The sequence below is a fragment of the Myotis myotis genome, unplaced genomic scaffold (assembly GCF_014108235.1).
Source record: "Myotis myotis isolate mMyoMyo1 unplaced genomic scaffold, mMyoMyo1.p scaffold_m19_p_9, whole genome shotgun sequence".
NCBI lineage: Eukaryota > Metazoa > Chordata > Mammalia > Chiroptera > Vespertilionidae > Myotis > Myotis myotis.
Window position 1 is genome coordinate 37,076,313 of NW_023416401.1, and position 22,782 is coordinate 37,099,094.

The following is a 22,782-nucleotide window of genomic DNA, read 5'->3' on the forward strand; positions in this document are numbered from 1 at the left end:
ATGACATGTGCTGACCACCAGAGGGCAATGCAGAATGAAGGAAGGCCCTGGCCGGCAGCTGGAAGGCCCCGATTGGTCCTGATCACCGGCCCGGCCTAGGGACCCTACCCATGCACAAATTTCGTGCACCGGGCCTCTAGTCCTATATAATAAAAGGTTAATATGCAAATCGACTGAACAGCGGAACGACCGGTCTCTATGATGCACACTGATGTCCAGGGGCAGACACTCAATGCAGGAGCTGCCTCCTGGTGGTCTGTGCACTCCTACAAGGGGAGCTCTGCTCAGCCAGAAGCCAGGCTCATGGCTGGCGAGCGGCAGCGGCAGTGGCCTCTCCTGCCTCTGCGGCAGGGCTAAAGATGTCCAACTACCAGGTTAGGCCCGCTACCTACCCCCAAGGGCTTCCAGACTGCGAGAGGGCATAGGCTGGCCGGGCTGAGGGACGCCCCCACAAGTGCATGAATTTCGTGCACCAGGACTCTAGTATATCCTATCTAATAAAAGAGAAACATGGTAATTAGCCATACCTCCAACACGCTTCCCATTGGCTAATCAGGGCGATATGCAAATTAACTGCCAGCCAAGATGGCGGCCGGCAGCCAGGCACTGTAGCGAACAGGAGGCTTGCTTGCTCCAGTGATGGAGGAAGCCAACATTCCCCACCTGCCACTGCTGGGCTCTGAGCTTGCTAAGAAACACTGTTGCAAATATAGAAGCTAAACAAAACCCCAGAAACCTGCTTTCAGTCAACTGGGATCTCAGAGCTGGAGTCACAACAAAGTTTCAAATACAGAAGGCAAACAAAGGCCAGAAACCTGCTTTAGCAGCCGAGGTCTGAGCTAAAGCCAGCTCTCAGCTCCAGTGACAGCCATAGAAGGTAAATAAATCCCAGAATAAAAAAGAAAAGAAAAAAAGGAGAGAGCCCTCAGCCCCTCACCCAGACTGGCCAGGCACCCTAGTGGGGACCCCCACCATGAAGGGGATGTGACCAGCTGCAAACAGCCATCATCCCCTCATCGAGGCTGGCCAGGCACCCCAGTGGGGACCCCCACCCTGAAGGGGGTATGACCAGCTGCAAACAGCCATCATCCCCTCACCCAGACTGGCCAGGCACCCAAGCGGGACCCCCACCCTGATCCAGGACACCCTTCAGGGCAAACCAGCTGGCCCCCACCCATGCAGCAGGCCTGTATCCTATATAGTAAAAGGGTAATATGCCTCCCAGCACCGGGATCAGCGGAGCAGCGAGGCCTCCCAGCACCAGGATCAGCAGAGCAGCGAGGCCTCCCAGCACTGGGATCAGCAGAGCCGTGAGGCCTCCCAGCCTGGGATCAGTGGAGCCACAAGTCCTCCCGAACCTGGGATCAGCGGAGCCGCGAGGCCTCCTAGCACCAGGATCAGCGGAGCAGCGAGGCCTCCCAGCACTGGGATCAGCGGAGCCACGAGGCCTCCTGGCCCCTGGAGCAGCGTGATAGGGGGCAGCGCCCAAACCCCCTGATCGCCCTGTGGCTCTGTGTGTGACTTTTGGTGGGCCCACAACCTCCTATCCGCCCTGCTCTGTTCGTGAAAGGGGAAGGCGCCCCAACCCCCTGATCGGCCCTGCTCTGTGCCTGATAGGGGGGAGGTCCCCAACCCCCTGAACAGCCCTGCTCTGTGTGTGACGGGGCAGCGCCCCAACTCCCCAATCAGCCCTGCTCTGAGCCCGACCAGGAGCTGAGGGGCAGGCACCTAGGGATTGGGCCTGCCCTCTGGCACCCGGGAGTGGGCCTAAGCCAGCAGGTCGTTATCTCCCGAGGGGTCCCAGACTGTGAGAGGGCAAAAGTGGGGTGAGGGACATGCCTCCCCCCTCCCCCCCCCCCACACCAGTGCACAAATTTTTGTGCACCGGGCCTCTAGTATATTTATAAAAGCCTAAGTGACCAGCCAATTGACCGTTGGTTATGATGCACACTGACCACCATGGGCAGATGCTCGACACAGGAGCTGCTGAATAACAGTAACTTTGCAGAGTGCCCTCTTGCACTACGGGACCCCTCGAGCGATGTCAGACTGCCAGTTTCGGCTCAATCCCCACAGGCCAGGCCGAGGGACCCCACCTGCCAGAGGGACCCCACTCACTTCGCAGACATCTTTTGAGCCCCGGTGCCACCCCAGATGTAGCCAGCCTGTGAGGGACCGTGGGAAGTTCGCTCCAGGGCATGTCTGGCCCATCTCGCTCAGTCCCACCCCCGCTGGCTACCTTCTAATTAATTTTCTTTCAATGTGCACGAATTCATGCACCGGGCCTCTAGTAGTCAATAATAAATGTAACAACTTTGTATGATGACAGAAGGTAACTAGACTTAGAGTGGGAATCATTTAATAATTTATATAAATATCAGAATTACTTATGATGTACATCTGAAGCTAATGGATATTGTAGGTCAATTATATGTCAATAAAATTTTTTTAAAACCAACCCACAAAAACAACAACAATGTGGTACTGTCATAATGACAGACATATTGACCAATGGAATTCAATACAGCACCCTTCCATATACAGTTAAATGATTTTTGACAAGGATACCATGACCATTCAATGAGGAAAGAAGTCTTTTTGACAAATGATGCTGGGAAAACTGAATATCCCCATGCAAAAGAAGTTAACCATATTTTTTAAAAAAGTTAACCTATATAAAAGTCAACTCAAAATGGATCAAATAATAAAACTAGGAGCTAAAACTGCAAAACTCATAGAAGTAAACATTCAAGAAAAACTTCATAACATTGGATTTGGCAATGACTTATTGTATATGACATTGAAAACACAGGCAACAAAAGCAAAAATAGACAAATTGGACTATATCAAAATCTAACACTTTTCTGCATCAAAAAACACCATCAATAGGGTAAAAAGGCAATCCACGGAGTCAAAAAAAATACCTACAAATCATATTATCTGACAAGGGATTATTGCACAAACCATATAAAGAACTCCTACAAAGCAACAACAAAAAAACACCAATCTAATTTAAAAATGGGCAAAGGGCTGGAATAAACATTTCTAAAAGAAGATGTAGAGATGGCCAATAAGCATATGAAAAGATGCTCAACTTCACTGATCATTAGGGAAATGCAAATCAAAACCACAATAAGGTATCATTCATAACAATTAGGATGACATTAAAATAAAACAAAATAGCATGTTGGCAAGGATGTGGAGATACTGGAACCCTTCTATATTGCTGATGGGAATGTATAATGGTACAGTCACTGTGTGGACAATGGATAAAAAAGTTAACAAACAAGGTGACTCAAGATGAGCAATAATACCCACTTCTTTCCTCTTTACCAAAGAGTGGGTAAGGCTTATTATGTGAACCAAGTACTTTTGGCAAACAGGTTCTGAGCCACAGTATATCTACTTAGAGGGGATTTAAAGATTATTTACATTCCTATCTAGTACAAATTGTTATACATGTATTTTAGCCCATATAGTTACCTACATGGGAAAATTTAGAATAAAGTTTTTTTTAAAAAAAACAAAGATTATCAATTAAAAAACTCAAATTATTCATAACACATTTGAAATTCCTAACTTTAATAAAATCTAAGATTGCTACGTTGTCCTTAATTATATGAATATATTAAAATCTGTATTACACATTTAAGAACAATATTAAAGATACAAATTAGTTTTTATACTTACTGTGCAATATAACTTTGAGCTCAACCAGTAGTTTCTTTGACCCTCCATGACCTGTTCCTGGAAGCTTTTGCATCGCTTCTCCTTTTTTATTCAGTATTTCAATCCTTAATGCACCTATTATACCAAAATTTAAAGTAAGAGTGTCTTAGTTACACCCAATAATCTGATGAACTTGCCAGGTCTTCACACTGCATTTTAATTTGTCATGGTCTTTTACATATTGGGAATGTAAGACACAAGAAAAGCCTTTTTTCAGTATTAAGAAAAAAACAAACAAAGCAAAAACATACCAATGGTAGTTCCAGCAGGCCTAATTTCATTTGGAAATAATTCATCTCCTTCAGGCCAAGTTACTGACAATCTATCAGGAAGCCTAATAGGAAACCGGCACATTAATGTTTCAGCCCACATTTTAAAAAAATTAACATTTTGAGTATTTCTCCATATTATAAATTATTTTGGTACAAAACACTTTAGTTTCACAAACTATGTTAATTATGGTGTTAATTAGAAAATAGAAGTTACAAGAAACTTCAGCATTTCTCATATATTTTCAAAGGTTAAATCTGAACTTCTATATGACTAATAATCTAAAAGTTTTCTCCACCTTAACCATCATTGTGGCTACTGAAAAGTCAGGCAAAACCTCTTGGTATTAAGAGCCAGAAATTGTCAATTTTTCATAATTTTTCATTTATTATAAAAGTTACCCTTTGGAGATATAATAAATTCTTAAGAACAGAAGGATTACCAGTTAGATTCAGTGAGAATCAAAATGTCCCCATCATAAGCTATGCAAGAGTCACAGATAGAATTTTGTTTTTCTATTTCCTTTTACTTCTCTTGCATTAATCTTTACCTCTCAGAAGTTACAATTTTCCTCTTGTTGTAGGCCAAAGTTGTTTTTTCTTTAACATACCCTAATCATAGTGCCTATAACAGTCATACTTAAGATATATAAAATTTCCTCTTTTTTCTGTAAAACAAATATAGGATTCTAATTTTATAACCAGAGGTCTCGATTTTTTAATGTTATTTGTCATAATATATACATCTAGACTACAAATGCCCTATTAAAAGAGCATAACAACACACTCAAGAATAGTTGAAAGTACTATGATCTACTCTTGATTTTTTTTATTGTTATCATACATCTTGAAATGAGAATTACCTTGCCATTTCATCTTCTACATATTTTTTTACAGCTTTCTCAGCAAAGGTCCTATCCAGTTTTGCAATTGGCACAATTTTTGTTTCATCATACAGTGCTCGTGGTTCCTAAATCAATAAATTAAACTTGTATCAACCTTGCAAAGAAAACTATTTGAATTTAGCTGCAATAAAAACATTCATTTATTTCTTCTAAAGAAATATATTTATCCTCATTAAATATATAAGTTCATAATAGTTATTATTATTACACCTGTGTTTATTTCCATTTTTCATGTTACCTCCTTAGGCCTAATTAAATACCATTCAAATATTAACAATAGCATGGTATAGAGATAAAACCCACTCTAGTTTTAGAATCAGTCATTTTTTTAAATTTTAAAGTTTTTACTGCCATTTATTCCCTCTATGCCCTCTTCTACCAACACATATCCCCCTCCATCTCTGCAATCACCAAACCATTGTCCATGTCCATGTGTTCTCTCTCTCTTTTTTTAAAATATATTTGTACTGATTTCAAAGAGGAAGGGAGAGGGAGAGAGAGAAACATCAATGATGAGAGAGAATCATTGATTGGCTGCCTCCTGCACACCCCCTACTGGGAGTTGAGCCCGCAACCTGGGCATGTGCCCTTGACCAGAATCGAACCCAAGACCCGCCAGTCCGCAAGCCGACACTCTATCCACTGAGCCAAGCCAGCTAGGGCCACGAGTTCTCTTTTTACACGCTTTTTTACTCAATCTGTGCCCCCAACACCTCCTCTCCCAGAGCTGTCTCCCTGCTCTCTATCAGTGTCTATTTTGTTTCTTAGTTCAGTTTGTTCATTAAATTCCACATATGAGTTAAATCATATGGTACTTGTCTTTCTCTGGCTGGCTTATTTCACTTAACATAATGTTAGAATAATTCATTCTTAACAGAATTCTGGCTCTAGTGTTTACTAGTTTGTGGGCCTTGGATGAAATGTGCACTTTACAAAATCATTGTGATAAGTAGCAATAATATATGTATACTTGTTAAACATTGGGCATACAAATGTTAAATTCTATAGATTATTAAAACCACCAAATATGAAATATAAAAACGCATGCTGACACTACCCAATGGAAAAACCAAAGGGCCGTTTTCTTCCCCTTTTTATTTTCTTTTATTTTTTTAAAAACCTTTTGTACCTTGCCCTAACTGGTTTGGCTCAGTGGATAGAGCGTCAGCCTGCGGAGTGAAGAGTCCCAGGTTCGATTCCGGTCAAGGGCATGTACCTTGGTTGCGGGCATATCCCCATTGGGGTGTGTGCAGGAGGCAGCTGATTGATGTTTCTCTCCCATCTCATCGATATTTCTAACTGTATCCCTCTCTCTTCCTCTTTGTATAAAATCAATAAAAAATATATTTTAAAAAAGAAAAAACCTTTGTACCTTTATTTCTACATTTAAGCAAAAGTAAATGGTATCAACAGACTTTCAATAAATATTTTGTATTACTTGTTGTCTTACCATTGCAATTTGAACCTCTCCTCCAGTAGCATATACTTCTCCATCATGATTACCATAAAGAAAAAATTTTTCTATGCTTCCATAAAAAAGAGGAAGTGTCTTGATTGTCTTCACCTAATATTTAGTTTTGAAAGAAGACTTTAATGTTAATATTTACTAAGAGAAACAGGTTTAATAGAATAATTATTTCACAGAACCATTTTATACAAAGGAAAAAACTTGGTATCTATCACTAGAAAAATGAATTTTTAAAAAATCATTCTAATATTCTAATAAGTTAGAATTTTGAAGTTCTCTACTTATTCTCAACACATTTTTAAAGACACAGTACCTTTTTCATACGAAAATGTCATAGCTATGCATGTGTCTAAAAGGTCCATAACTCCTTCAAAGTAATTATTATAAATATCAAAGTATCTCAAATCTTTTTCCACCATAAAATCTGGCTTTCAGACTATCAACAACGACTTACAAACTCCAACTAGTTAGCACTTCCTTCAAATAAATTAGCTTAATATTGCCTATAGCATTTCTTTTCCTTACATGGCTTAAAAAAATCAAAGAGTAATTTCCATTATCCAACTCAGAAATTCTCGACAAGAACTATAAGAGTTGATACCTCATCTACCTTTCCAGTCTAATTTCTAAACTATTTCTCTTCACATACACATAGCCCAAGTCTACTGCTTGCTGTTTCCCTGAACTTACAAATATCTTTGTCTACGTTCAAATTACCTCTCTGATAAGGAATTTGACAAAGCTGATCACTCCCTCTTTCTTAAAACTCTTCAATTGACTTCCATATTCTCCTACTTTCCTTCTATCTCACCAGCTTTCCCTTTTACTCTTGTCAGCTCCCCCTTTTTCATTCTAATCCCTAAATGTTAGAAAAATAAGAATGTAGTTACACACAGTACTTCTAAGTGATTGCATCCAAATCCGAGTTTTAAATAAATGACAAGGATTCTCACGTTTATGGAGAGAATACACAACCTCCTACCTTTGTAATAATCTGTGTAAACCTGAACCTACACTTCTTTCGAGGTCCTTACAAAAGCTGTTTCCTGCCCAAAGAATTTCATGATTTACACTCTTCTCCTAGACCCATGGTCGGCAAACTGCAGCTCGCGAGCCACATGCAGCTCTTTGGCCCCTTGAGTGTGGCTCTTCCACAAAATACCACATGCGGGCGCGCATACAGTACGATTGAAACTTCGTGGCCCATGGTCGGTTTTCAGTCTGGGTGAGTCTATTTTGAAGAAGTACTGTTGATATTTGGCTCTGTTGACTAATGAGTTTGCCGACCACCGTCCTAGGCCCATCCAAAGTCAGAAAATTTTCTCCTCACCTTCTAAATTGTCAAAGAACTATTCATCCTTTTTCATAGTAGTTATCACCTTCTGACCTATTATTATTTACTAGAGGCCTGGTGCACAAAAAGTTGTGCACTCGGGGGGTCCCTCAGCCCGGCCTGTGCCCTCTCGCAGTCTGGGACCCCTCGGGGGATGTCCACCTGCTGACTTAGGCCCGCTCCCCGGGGGATTGGGCCTAAGATGGCAGACAGATATCCCTCTGGAAGCCTGGGAGCCCTCGGGGGATGTCCACTTGCCAGCGGGGACCAGGCCTAAGCTGCAGTCGGACATCCTTAGTGCTGCTGAGGAGGCGGGAGAGGCTCCCACCACCACCGCTGTGCTGGCAGCTGGCAGCCTGGCTTGTGGCTGAGCAGAACTCCCCCTATGGGAGCACACTGACCACCAGGGGGTAGCTCCTGCATTGAGCATCTGCCCCCTGGTGGTCAGTGTGTGTCATAGTGACCAGTCATTCCCAGTCTTTCTGCTGTTAGGGTCAATTTGCATATTACCCTATTTTTAAATTGTAATCTCCCTAAAGACAACGCACATCTAATAGATCTCTGAATTCTCCACAACGCAAAATCTATAGCAACTTACAAGAAGCACATAATAAAATTTGCTAAAAAGTCATAATTTCAAATCACATTAAAAAACATTGAAAATATCTATTTGAATAAAGTTTATTGCAAGAAACAATAAAAACCTTGCTAACTGAGCCTTAGGCAACAAGCAAGTTTTTTTTTTGCGTTTTTTTTTTTTTTTAATGCCATGTTAAATTATGGAATTAAAATCAGTTTGACCTTTTCATTTTTTCCTGGCTCCTGAGGAACCAATCAATACATACATTATTTTTAGTTGTTGTTAAATTCTAATACATCCAACCAATGTCACCCCAATAAATTTAATAAAATTTGAAATTCTAGTACATCTATTAGTTTCAAATTCTACTAAATACTAAATCTAAAAAAAGTTAAACCTACCATCTGTCCTGCTTTGTATATTTTTCCATCCCATTCTATTGCTGAGTATGTGGCCCAGGGGCCCTGCTTTTTAGAAGGAAGATCAGAACGTGTAATTATTCCTTTAAAAAGTGTAAATTTTATTTGTTTGTCATACTTTTCATGACAGTCTTTGAGCCAGAAAGAAAATTCTCTGTCAATTTTCACTCGTTGCTCCTGTAAAATTTAAAAACATTCTATGAAATATAGTTATCATATACAACCATGGACACTTGTCATTCATTCCATTTTTTCTTTCCCACCCAGAAAACCTAATAAAAAGCTAAAATATTTTGCTGGATTTTTCTCCCTTACAAATTTAGATTTCTAACAAAACCAGTATTACAGAAAGCAAATCTTTATTATCATCTTTGGAACCAAGTCTCAATGGTTAACACCAACAATAAAACTTTACTTCCTTGCTTTAAATTTTAGGGTACGAAAAAAATTATGAACAGCAGAGGCAATGAGAAAGGGGTAAATGGAACCCTTATCACTGTGAATCATGCACATTCTCAACAGGGTAATAAATAACTTTTTATGTATCAAGAACAGAGATACATAAATATAGTACATAAACATATGTAAGGCATATCTATGGTATTAAAATATCATGGGGGAAAGCAATAAGAAAAAAAAGGTGTAAAAAAGGTTCCTGATGAGGGTGATAATAAAAAAAAGGGTTGAGAAACCCTGCTATGCAAAACACATTTTTCCTTTTAATTATGTAATGCATATTACCTATCCCAAAAGTTAAATCATAAGGTAAAAACAGTGTTTTCTAATAATATATAATACAATATTATTGCTTATTATTCTTCACCCTGCTGGGAAATAGTTTAGAGATTTATACTCAAACATAACCTGCAATACATTGTTTAATGCCTGTCTTTAGAAGAATGAATAGGAAAAACAATCTCCATCCACATTACATGCTTTTACAGAAGACAATGCACAAAATTACAAAAGTTCATTTCTTTCTCCATCCCTTTCTCCGTATTATACTATTTCCAAATGAAAATGGGGCAAAATTAAAAATGATTTCAGCTTTGAATAAGAAATACAAGTACTTGGTAAAAACTCAAAAATGGCAAGTTTCAAAGAAAACTTCCCCAAATACTTTTCCCGGGTACCAACTCCTTTCCGAACAGCAAAACGCTGTTATCACTTTGTCAACTTGACAGGGATATTAACATTATTAGCTAGGAATGGAACAGTCTGAGTACACTTTTACACTGCACTTCAATGTATAGACTGTGTATTAGAAAAAATTATTCTAAGCTAAAATGTAAAGAAGTCTTGGGATTCATTATCAACCAAATTACCAGATGCATTAATTAATTCCAGACATTCAGTAATGTGTTAAAGAAAAATGTTACAAGTGTGGCAAGATGACAGTTGATCTAGGAGAGGAGTATGTGGGTACTCATTATAATATTCTATCAACTTTTCTATGTATTTAAAATTCCCAAAATTAGAAAATACATATTTTAAAATGCAATGTGACAAAGAAACAGAATTAACCTATTGTGGGTAACTTTTGGAAAGACCAAATTGTTCAATAAATGTTGGATAGTTAATAGTAATATATCTATCATGTATAAGTACAAGTAAGACTTTTCTCAGGGGATAATTCTTTAAACGTATCTTAATCTTCCATGATTCAGAATCTTTTAACAGCATAATGAATTTCAACATCTTGCAGGAATGACTGACTATAAATACTGTAGGCTATTGTGTTTACTGTCCAGCAATTTTAGGTTCACAATAAATGCACCCATTTCTTTGCAACTGAACACTGAACTACTGAAAGAGTAGTATATCAAGTAAAAGTTTCTGAAGTATTTGGATAGAAGAAAAATACAACAGTACACTAGTTCCACTCAACTTAAAAAAAAAACTATCATTCTTGTTTTATCAATCAATGCATGTATTTTAAAACTGACCAATATCAAATCACCTTTTAGCCCAAAATATTTCAGTTCTACCTCAACTTCACCCTTAAGATTAGATTAAAATTGCATAGTTTGGTTATTAAAATACAAAAACAGCCCTGTATTACATAATATTGTTCTTATGTGCTTTCATTAAATGGATATTCTTCTATAGCTCCTATTCACTATGGTCATGGTCTTGATATTAAGATTTAATAAAGAACTTTAAATTTTACCCCAAATCATCTAACCATTAGCCATTTTTAAAACTTGGTTTTTAAAATTGATTTTTAGAAGGGGGGGAAGAGAAACATTCATTTGTTGTTCCACTTATTTATATATTCATTAGAGGCCCAGTGCACAAAAATTTGTGCACTTGGGGAGGGGGGTCCCTCAGGCCAGCCTATGCCCTCTCGCAGTCTGGGAGCCTCGGGGGATGTCCACCTGCTGACTTAGGCCCACTCCCTGGGGGACTGGGCCTAAGCTGGCAGACAGATATCCCTCTGGCAGCCCGGGAGCCCTCGGGGGATGTCCACTTGCCAGCGGGGAACAGGCCTAAGCTGCAGTCGGACATCCTTAGTTCTGCTGAGGAGGCGGGAGAGGCTCCCACCACCACCGCTGTACTGGCAGCCATCAGCCTGGCTTGTGGCTGAGCAGAGCTCCCCTGTGGGAGTGCACTGACCACCAGGGGGCATCTCCGGCATTGAGCGTCTGCCCCCTGGTGGTCAGTGTGTGTCATAGTGACCAGTCATTCCCAGTCTTTCTGCTGTTAGGGTCAATTTGCATATTACCTTTTTATTATATAGGATAGAGGCCTGGCGCATGGGTGGGGAGCGGCTGGTTTGCCCTGAAGGGTGTCCCAGATCAGGGTGGGGGTCCCACTGGGGTACTTGGCCAGCCTGGGTGAGGGGCTGATGGCTGTTTACAGGCTGGTCAAGCCCCCCAGTGGGGACCCTCACCCCATGGGGGTGTGGCCAGCCTGGTTGAGAGGCTGAGGGCTGATTACAGGCTGGCCACAGCCCCTTCATGGTGGGGGCCCTACTGGGGTGCCTGCCCAGCCTGGGTGAGGGGCTGATGGCCGTTTTCAGGCTGGCCACGGCCACAGGCTAGAAGCAGGTATCTGGGATATATTTAACTTCTATAATTGAAACTTTGTAGCCTTAAGCGGAGCCCAGGCTCCCAGTGCTTCCTTGAGCGGAGGCCAGGCCAGCTGGAAGCAGGTATCTGGGATTTATTTATCTTCTATAATTGAAACTTTGTAGCCTTGAGCGGAGCGCAGGGCTGGCCAGGACAGGTGGGAAGCTTGGCTTCCTCCATTGCCGGGGCAACCAAGCCTCCTGCTGGCTCCAGCTCCGTGTCCGCTGCCATCTTTGTGACAGACTGATGGATTGAGGGTGTGATAGTTAATTTGCATATTACTCTTTTTTTAGATAGATTGGTTGATTACTGTATGTGCCCAGACTGGGGATGGTATGAACACATAAATCCTCATAGGAAAAATTTACACATATTCTTTTGATTAAATAAAATGAAAAGTATACAAAATGTCTTATAAATCTACACTAATAGTGAATTTTGTTGTACATAAAATAGAACATTTGCAAATATTCAAAACTTATATTTACAATCATACCTGTCCATTTGAAATCCTTGTAAAAAGGGTGTTCTTATCTTTCAATTTTAGCTCAAGATCCATAAAAGTCAGTTTATTTGTGCTGACCTGGAATCTGTCATTAGTGAATAATGCACCAGATATTCTATTGTAGCACTCGATTGGTACAAGCCCTCTCTTCTTAGGAGGAGCACACCAGTCAAAGCTTGAATAGAACAAAATATTAGTTAGTAAAAAGATTAGGTTATAAAACAATATAGGGAGAAACCAAGATGGCGGCATAGGTAAACACTTGAGTTTGCTGCCTCGAACAACCACTTCAAAAATACAACTAAAAGACGGAATGGACATCATCGAGAACAACAGGAAGGCTGGCTGAGTGGAAGTTCTACAACTAGGAGGAAAGAGAAAAGCATACCGAGACTCAGAGGAGGTGCAGTGCTGAAGTAAAACACTAAGGTGCGGAGTGCATGCGGAGCGGGCTGGTGGCAGAAGGCGCGGTTGTCATTTTCAATCAGGAGGGAGTCTCAGGATCTGAGCTCCAGTTCTAGGCGAGTGTCTAGGGACCCAGACTCATACGGGAGAAGCGGGACTGTCTGGCATCGCTCAGAACCCTAGGGCAACTTTCTCTCCCTGGGCTTGCAGCGATTACTAGGACACTGAGAAGCAGAACCTCTGAGGGCAAGACTGAGAGCAGCCATAATTGCTAACCCCGCCCTGTTGATCCCAGGGGACCCGCCCCGCCCAAGCCCTGCAGGGAGACTTTTGCTGGATAGCCTAAGGCAAAGGCTAGATTAGCACCTCCCTGGAGATCCAGGAGCCAGGAAGCCCAGAGGTCAGAGTGGGACCATCCAGTTTGCAGCTCCATGGAACCATAAAAGACATACTCAGGGGGCAGACTCAGTGAGCACCAAAGCCCCATCGAAGCAAGTCTAGCCCCAGAGGGGTGTCTCCAGCACAGAAGTTCTCCCACTGCAGACACAGCTGATTCTCACAGCCAATTGGCTTGGAGGTCAATTCCTCACAGTGATAACTACAACAATCAAGGCTTAACTACAACAAGACTGTGAACAAAGCCCAAAAGGGGGTGCACCAAGAGTGTCTACCTCAGGTAATTGGGACACTTAGCACAGAAAGGCACTCTATCAACACAGCGAAGCATAAAAAATGCCAAGACAAAGAAACAGGACACAAACAACAGAATTGGAGGAAAGCAAACTGTTGGATATAGAGTTTAAAACCACACTTTTAAGGTCTTTAAAGAACTGTCTAGAAGCCGCCAATAAATTTAATAAGGCCTTCGAAAAGACTGGTGAGACCGCTGGTAAATGGAGTGAGATCTTTAAGAAGACTGGTGAGACCGCCGATAAATGTAGTGAGATCTTCAAGAAGACTGGTGAGACCGCCGACAAATGTAGTGAGATCCTCAAGAAATCTAATGAGACCCTCGATGTTGTGATAAAGAACCAACTAGAAATTAAGCATACACTGACTGAAATAAAGAATATTATACAGACACCCAACAGCAGACCAGAGGAGCGCAAGAATCAAGTCAAAGATTTGAAATACGAAGAAGCAAAAAACACCCAACCGGAAAAGCAAAATGAAAAAAGAATCCAAAAATACGAAGATAGTGTAAGGAGCCTCTGGGACAGCTTCAAGTGTACCAACATCCGAATTATAGGGGTGACAGAAGATGAGAGAGAGCAAGATATTGAAAACCTATTTGAAGAAATAATGACAGAAAACTTCCCCTACCTGGTCAAAGAAATAGACTTACAAGTCCAGGAAGCGCAGAGAACCCCAAACAAAAGGAATCCAAAGAGGACCACACCAAGACACATCATAATTAAAATGCCAAGAGCAAAAGACAAAGACAGAATCCTAAAAGCAGCAAGAGAAAGAAACTCAGTTACCTACAAGGGAGTACCCTTTCGACTATCAGCTGATTTCTCAACAGAAACTTTGCAGGCCAGAAGGGAGTGGCAAGAAATATTCAAAGTGATGAATACCAAGAACCTACAACCAAGACTACTTTATCCAGCAAAGCTATCATTCAGAAGTGAAGGCCAGATAAAGAGCTTCACAGATAAGAAAAAGCTAAAGGAGTTCATCACCACCAAACCAGTATTACATGAAATGCTGAAAGGTATCCTTTAAGAGGAAGAAGAAGAAAAAGGTAAAGATACAAATTATGAACAACAAATATACACCTATCAACAAGTGAATCTAAAAATCAAGTGAATAAATAATCTGATGAACAGTATGAACTGGTGATTGTAATAGAATCAGGGACATAGAAAGGGAATGGACTGACTATTCTTGGGGGGGGAAAGGGGTGTGGGGGTGAGGTAAGAGATTGGACAATAATCGTGCACCTATGGATAAGGACAGTGGGTGGGGAGTGAGGGCGGAGGGTGGGGTGGGAACTGGGTGGAGGGGAGTGATGGAGGGAAAAAAGAGTAACTAATGTAATAATCTGAACAATAAAGATTTCATTAAAAAATTTTTAAAAAATAAATTAATTAATTAAAAAAATAAAACAATATAATTTCAGCAAAAACAAAAACTTACTCTTCAACAGATGTATATGGTATTAGTCGTCCATTCCAAAAACATTCAAATATAGGCCTTTTTCCTCTTGCAGCTTTCTCAATTATATAACAATCATCATCATCATCTTCATCTTTTAATTCTAGAGCGCAGGAATGAAACAAATGTTTATTGCTATCAAGTATATGAAATTTTTAAAAAGTATATGAAACTTGTCACTTTTGTCAATTTCTATAAGTAAAATGTTCAAGTTGCTTCAGAGAAATGGTAACTAAAACTCACGATTGTTAACGCTGTATTCTAGAAAACTTAAGGTAGCTTTATTCTTAGTTTGTCCTCAGAATAAAAGATTCCAAAGTGGTTATACATTACCAATGGGGTTTCTCATTTAAAAGCCAAGAATTGCCAGCTGGCATGCTCAGTGGTTGAGCATTGACTTATGAACAAGGAGGTCACAGTTTGTTTCTGGTCAGGGCACATGCCCCGGTTGCGGGCTCGAACCCTAGTGTGGAGCATGCAGGGAGCAGCTGGTCGATGGTTTTCTCTCATCATTGATGCTTCTCTCTCTCTCTCTCTCTCTCTCTCTCTCTCTCTCTCTCTGTCTCTGTCTCTCCTGCTCCCCCCTCCCTCTCCTTTTCTCTCTGAAATCAATAAAAATATTTTTTAAAATAAATAAAGTCAATAATTACTTATATATTAATCAATGTGTTAGGAGCTATACTAGCTAATAAAATGGCAATCATTAAAACCTGTTTATAAAGCAAAAGAGTCACATATCCAAAGACATTGTGCTCTAGCACAATACCTCTTCCCTACAAATATAGGAGCATAAATCCTATGCCTAAAACACAAGTTTCAGCCCAGCTGGCATGGCTCAGTGGTTGAGCGTTGACCTATGAACCAGGAGGTTATGGTTCGATTCCCATTCAGGGCACATGCCTAGGTTGCAGGCTCAATCCCCAGTGTGGGGATTGCAGGAGGCAGCTGACCAGTGATTCTCTCTCATCATTGATGTTTCTATCTCTCTCTCCTCCCTTCCTTTCAGAAATCAATTAAAATATATTTAAAAACCAACAACAACAAAAGAGACAAGTTTCACAATTTTGTCAGAACTAGTATGTTCACTTAAATATTAGCTGGGAAACTTATAGTATCTAGCAGCAGCAAGTTTGTCTAGTTTGGACAAATTAATCAATAATACTAAATTTAAGTTTAACTTACATAAACTATTAAATTTTTGAAGATCAGATCCAGGTGATACAGCAGAAATTATAATATGTAATTATAATATCTTACAAACCATCAAACACATATTTAACACAAATATCTATAGCATTTTATATTTGTTAGCAATATATTTTCATATATCCACTTAAATCACGATCAAACATTATAATAGTGATATAGCAACATCTCAGTTTTTCTGGCATTAAGTCAGCCTCACAAATAAAGACTTCTTCACATAAAAAACCCTCACAAGGAGTCCCTAAATAAAAGTTCCTTTCAGACAAAATTGCTTTGCTCTTAGAGAACCCCTCTAATCATGACTCAATTTATTGGCTCTTATTTTAAGAAATCATTTGAAGAACTTGATCTTCCTGTCTACAAGCATACAAATATTAGAAATGTCAAATTAAACCGGGAGTGGAGACATCACAGGAGGCAGAGTCACTGACTAGTAACATGTATGAACACTGAATAAATAATGTTGGACAAAAAAAAACCTGTTTTTTATTTACCCCTCAAAAAACTTCTATGAAGCATGAACTATTACCCACCCCTATCATTTCACAGATAAGAAAAACTGAGATAGGCAGTAAGTACTTTGTCAAAGTTTACACAACAGAAAGTGGCAGAGATGAGATTCAAATCAGGAAATCTGGTTCCAGAACCCAAAACACTAAGTACATAGAGAAAGTATTCTGAATGAGAAAATTTAATACTTTTAATCTATGAATTCAATGAAACCTAAATAATCCCACCAGGATTTTTTTTAAGTGCATGTACAAACTGATTTCAAAGTTTATCTAGAAAAGTAAAAGATTAAGAAATAAGAATTTTCTCAAAAAAAGAATACTAAGTGTCTTGCCCTATAGATATCAATATAGAGTATATAGCTATAAGAAGGTACCATTACTCACATATAAAAATACAAAATAGCCCTGGACAGTTTTGCTCAGTGGATAGAGCGTCAGCCTGCGGACTGAAGGTTCCCAAGTTCGATTCTAGTCAAGGGTACATGCCAGGTTGCAGACTTGATTCCTAGTAGGGGGCATGCAGGAGGCAGCCAATCAATGATTCTCTCTCACCATTGATGTTTCCATCTCTCTCTACCTCTCCCTTTTTCTCTGAAATCAATAAAAGTATATAAAAATACAAAAATAGATCTATAGTAAAGAAACCAGATATATATCCACATGGGAACTTAATATTATTATAAAAATGATATTTCAAACTATATAAAAAATCATAATATTCAATATAATTGGTGGTAGGAAACTGAATGCTTACATGGAAAAATAATAAAGCCCTACCTTACCCTACACAGAAAAAAAGGAGGTTAGATTTCAGATACATTACAGATCTAAACATAAAATAATTTTTTAAAACTACAGGATCCCTTTATAGTCTTGAGAAGACTTTTCACAGTAAGACAAAATCAGAAAGCATGAAGAAAAAACTAACTACAGAAAGTTTAAAACTCCTTTATATATACCTACATAGATAATGGGAAAACAATAAGGGGGATATATAAGGGATTAATATGCAATACATAACTAAAAGTTCCGTTCAATAAAAGATCTAAGGTAAAATATGTAATGTTTCTTAAAGCCAGTGCTTTATTCATCTAAAACTGAATACACACAAAAATCAAGAATTATATAAATTATAAAGACCTAACATCTTTAAAAGATTTGCATAAGGAAAAATGTTTTAATATTTATCCAGCCTTAATAGCCCAATTAACAATAATCATGAAAAGAAACAATCATGATCCTAAATCACTTCACATTTTGTAGCTAAGACAACAGGTTAACATACTTGATGGAAAGCATGGATCATCAGGGTAAGTTTCTCTATCATATAAGAAAGGATGATATCGGATAATCCCTTCCACTACACCGTCTCCTTCAACGTGAGCTTTGAACTCAAAACTATCAGTTGCTGTGTTTATATACAACGTCTGCATGTCATCTTGTATTTCCCTTAGGTTGACAATCTTAGGTGCCTTCCCTTTTTCAAACATAGAAATCTAAAATAAAAATAAAACAAAAATAATTAAATTCTATGGTGACTTTTGTTCTCAGCTATGATCCAACAAAGGAATAGGCAAAAACTACGTTTATTTATACAAGTAAAAATCTAGCTGAATGAAATATTTTACATGAGTTAAATAGCTATAAGTAGCATACCAGTATGGAATATACTACTAAAAAATAGAAAGCAAGCAAAAGAAAAAAAAGAGCAAAGCAAAGCTGAAGGACAGATAAGTCATGAGAACATTTACAAGGTGTCTTGCTAGAGGTAGGAAGTGGGACAATGATATACATGAAATTCTAACAGAACCCAACACTCAAATGTTTTGTGGTTCTAAATCTTACTTCACCATCATAAGACTTCTGTGAACCAAAGGGAAACTATGTCCCTTTTCCTCTCTGCTTTAAGACATAATATTCAGCAACAACTCATATCTCTATAAAAGAGAGAGAAAAAAAGAAACTAACTATGGTACAAAGGTTCCAGAAAAACACATCTAAGAATACCTCTTTATCTGGACATCAAATTACCAAAAAACTTTAGTAAAAAGGAGAGAGAAGTTGTTTCTGTATTGACTGTTTTTTCTTATCCAGAGTCACTTGAACTGGAACAGATTCCTAATAATTCATAATAGTTGAAAAAGGAACTTTATCTTACTTCAATATCAATGTTGTTGAAAGGTCCAACTTCTTTTGATGTACGTTTTTCATTTCCTTTTGGGCCATGAATATAGTAATGATAAATATGCCTAAAATACAGAAAAATAACTTTATACTTTTAACTCACATAAAATTATAGTTCATATATTCTTCTACCAAAACAAATCTATAACTACTATTTAGCAGTACCTAATAGACACTATATCAAGCTTTTTAAAACATATATCCCATTTAATGGTAAAAATAATCCTGAGATGCAGGTACTATTGTACCTCATTTTATACATATAGAAATTGGGGTACAAGGAGTTTATATAATTTACCTAAGGTCACAGAACCTAAGACTTTGGAAGAGAAGAGGCTTCAATACAGGCCTTCTTATTTCAAAGTTCACATACTTTATATTTCCAAGAAATATAATTTAAAAAAAAACAACTAGAAGGCAAGAGGCTACATTTTTACTTGTCAGGGATGTCAAGGACTCAAATATCAAGGAGTATATAGGTTTGGATATGTTTAAGTTATGTGTGCAACATGAGAATATTATTCTATAACACCTATAGTTCCTCTCCTATAGCACTGAAAAAATCTTATCCTAATATTCCCAAACAAAAAAACCAAAACACTGATGCATTCATTATTATTCCACTGAAAATCACTTCATTTTTAAACTACTACTTTATTTTTTAAGTAAAGGTTGAAAATGACTATATTCTGGTGACATTTTATTCAGGGCTAAAACATACCAAATCTATAATTATTCCTCAAACAGGAAGTTGCAATCTTCCTTCATATAAATTTTAATTTTAAAAAAGAATTAATTATCCTAGCTACTGTTTAAAATACTATTTGATAAAAGAAAAATCATTAAAAATCATGAGATATTTCTTCAGACATATCAAAAGTGTTGGCATTATTATCAAAGATAAATTACAACCATACATTAAGAAAGTTATTCTTTGTTAGTGCAGGCGTATGTCCTAATTATATGTTTTATATAAACACACTAGAGGCCCAGTGCATGAAATTCGTGCATGGGGGAGAGGTGTCCCTCAGCCCAGTCTGCACCCTCTCCAATCTGGGACATCCCTCTCACAATCCTGGACTGCTGGCTCCCAACTGCTCACCTGCCTGCCTGCCTGCCTGCCTGATTGCCCCTAACTGCTTCTGCATGCCAGCCTGATCACCCCCTAACCACTCCCCTGCCAGCCTGATTTGACGCTTAACTGCTACCCTCCTGGTCCAATCGCCCCCAACTGCCCTCCCCTATAGGCCTGGTCACCCCCAACTGCCCTCCCCTGCAGGCCTGGTCGCCCCTAACTGCCCTCCCCTGCAGGCCTGATCGCCCACAACTGCCCTCCCCTGCTAGCCATCTTGTGGTGGCCATCTTGTGACCATATGGGGGAGGCCATCTTGTGTGAGGGCATGATGGTCAATTTGCATATTATCTCTTTATTACATAGAAAGACTTTTTTCATATTAATAGACTTGCTGCAAACAGAGTATCAGGACATACTGGGTATATAGCAGTGCATAAAAAAAGACATTCCAATAGGGGAAAGCAAACAAAAAAATAAGTAAAATATATGGCATGGAGCATTATGACAGATCTATAACAGAAGCACAAAAGAGAGCTATGGGAATGATGGCACTGAATTTGATAAATTCTGGCTTATTTTTATCAAAGATGTTCCAATGCCTGTGCCTCAAATATCAACCAATACATTACAGGTGACCAATAAATATTTACAGAATAGGAAACAATTTTAATGCTGACATCAGAGTACTAGTTACTATACTGAAAGGAAGAAAATGGGACAGGAGCAAAGCAGATAGCCAAGAAGCTTCAATGTACCTGTAATATTTTCATTCTTAAAAACGATAAGTAGAAACAAGTCCTCAATCAAATATAAATACTTACGCCAACTGTCTTGTCCAAAGATGGAAATAATTTTTCAAGTATGGTATGTGTTCTGATTGTACTCCTGTGATAACCACAGCAGTAAAGCTAACTTTTTCCTTCTCTTCTGAGATAAGGCAATGTAGAAATCTTTCATCATCATTTGTAATGTGAACAGAGTCACATGGCTGCAAGAATGAATACAAATAAAACATTACATACACCTTAATTGTAATTACAGAAATATAATATTTTGTTATTCACTCGGATACCTTCAAATACAGTGAGGACAGAGAAACTTTTACACAGATTGCTAAACTGGCAAACATAAAAGAGTATCCTACCATAATGGTAAACCAATTTTAGAATCATGTAGAAAGGGTAAAGAAAAAGAAATACTGAATTTTAAAATGCTGAGAAAAATTAAGGACATTTACTCTAGAATGGAATGAGTCCTTGCTTGGGATACCTACCACTTAATTTGGTCAAGACCAATGCCCAGCTCTCCATGTTTAAGAAACCTACGATGGGCAATGGACCTAAACAGATACTTTTTAAAAGAGGACATAGAGAAGTCCAAGAGACATATGAAAACATGCTCAAAGTCACTAATCATCCAAGAAATGCAAATCCTAACCACAATGAGGTACCATCTCACACCTGTCAGAATGGCTATCATCAACAAATCAACAAAGGACAAGTGCTGGAGAGGATGTGGAGAAAAAGGAACCCTCGTGCACTGCTGAGGGGAATGCAAACTGGTGCAGCCACTATGGAAGACAGTATGGAGTTTCCTCAAAATACTAAAAATGGAACTCCCATTTTGCCCAGTGATCTCACTTCTAGGAATATATCCCAAGAAACTAGAAACACTAATCAGAAAGGATATATGCATCCCTATGTGCCGGGAGCCGGTCCATGCTTGCTGTTTCAAGGGACCTGGCATATATGGCATACTGTTCTTAATATGTTTGCTCACCTTCTTGGCACTGTGTGTTTTAACCAAGGTCTCTGAGAAAGGTTGTTTCCCCAGGTAGGGATTTTCCCCTGAAGTTAGGGAGGGAATAAAACCTCTTAACTAGTGCCAGGTGGGTAATTAATCACTTTAACTACGAACAATCATGCTTAAGCTACATAATCTTTACTCCCTGGAATGGAGATAAGAAACGCCCTAACCTTTGTAATAGAGATTGATAGGATTGAATCAACTGGTATAAATACAGATGTAATAAGACAGCAAGACACAGAACTTAGAATACGGAACCAAGAGAGACAGAACCTAGGCACAGAACCTCCACAGAACGTTCTCTAGAGACAGAAGAACTTCACTGGAGAGAACATGGCAAAAGATCCTGGACAGAAACTGGCTTCAGAACCTAGAGACAGAACCTAGCGAGAGAACATGGCAAAAGATCCTGGACTGAACCTGACTACAGAAATTGGCAAGAGAACCTGACTAGAACCTGGTACTGAACCTGGCTGGAGAACCTGGACAGAACCTGGCTGGAGAACCTAGCGAGGGAACTTGGCTACAGAACCTGGCTGGAGAACCTGGAGAACCTGGCTGGAGAACCTAGCAAGACAACATGGATACAGAACCTGGCTAGAGATCCTAACCAGAACTTCTCTGGAGATCCAGACCAGAACTTGGCTGGAGATCCTGGCTGGAGATCCTGGCTAGGCTGCTGATCAACTGAAGACTGTCTCCGTGTCCTTCCTTCATCGCCGACTCCATATTGGCACAATTTACAATAGCTAAGATTTGGAAACAGCCTAAGTGCCCATCAACAGATGAGTGGATTAAAAAACAGTGGTACATCTACACAATGGAATACTATGCTACTGTAAAAAGGAAGGAACTCCTACCACTTGCAACAGCATGGATGCACATGGAGAGCATTATGCTAAGCGAAATAAGTCAGCTAGAGAAAGATAAATATCACATGATCTCACTCATTTGTTGAACATAATGAACAACATAAACTGATGAACAAAAATAGATCCAGAGACCGTCAAATCTCTGAGGGAAGTGAGGGGAGAGCGGAGGTAAGGGGGAGAGATCAACCAAAGGACTTGTATGCATGCATATAAGCATAAACAATGGACACAGATACCAGGGGAGGTGAAGGCATGAGCAGGGTGGGGTGGGGGGCAAAGTAGCGAT

At 39.3% G+C, this 22,782-nt stretch overlaps 1 protein-coding gene across 11 annotated transcripts in view; it reads right to left on the minus strand.

Annotated features, from left to right (window-relative positions):
- The window catches only part of SMCHD1 (structural maintenance of chromosomes flexible hinge domain containing 1), a 152,830-nt gene that overhangs the window by 92,103 nt on the left and 37,945 nt on the right, over window positions 1-22,782 (minus strand). For 10 of the 11 annotated variants that reach the window (XR_004970095.1, XR_004970094.1, XR_004970096.1 and 7 more), the window contains exons 8-17: window positions 20,640-20,806; window positions 18,718-18,808; window positions 17,845-18,055; window positions 14,824-14,944; window positions 12,271-12,454; window positions 8,686-8,880; window positions 6,354-6,467; window positions 4,862-4,968; window positions 3,981-4,063; window positions 3,691-3,804 (exon numbers count right to left, since the gene is read on the minus strand). Coding sequence is in view for 8 of the 11 variants with exons in the window: in XM_036323403.1 (XP_036179296.1) it covers window positions 3,691-3,804; window positions 3,981-4,063; window positions 4,862-4,968; window positions 6,354-6,467; window positions 8,686-8,880; window positions 12,271-12,454; window positions 14,824-14,944; window positions 17,845-18,055; window positions 18,718-18,808; window positions 20,640-20,806 (1,387 nt within the window). In the remaining 3 variants the exon portion in view is untranslated. The remainder of the gene's footprint in view (window positions 1-3,690; window positions 3,805-3,980; window positions 4,064-4,861; window positions 4,969-6,353; window positions 6,468-8,685; window positions 8,881-12,270; window positions 12,455-14,823; window positions 14,945-17,844; window positions 18,056-18,717; window positions 18,809-20,639; window positions 20,807-22,782) is intronic. The other variant, XM_036323404.1, reaches the window with a different exon arrangement.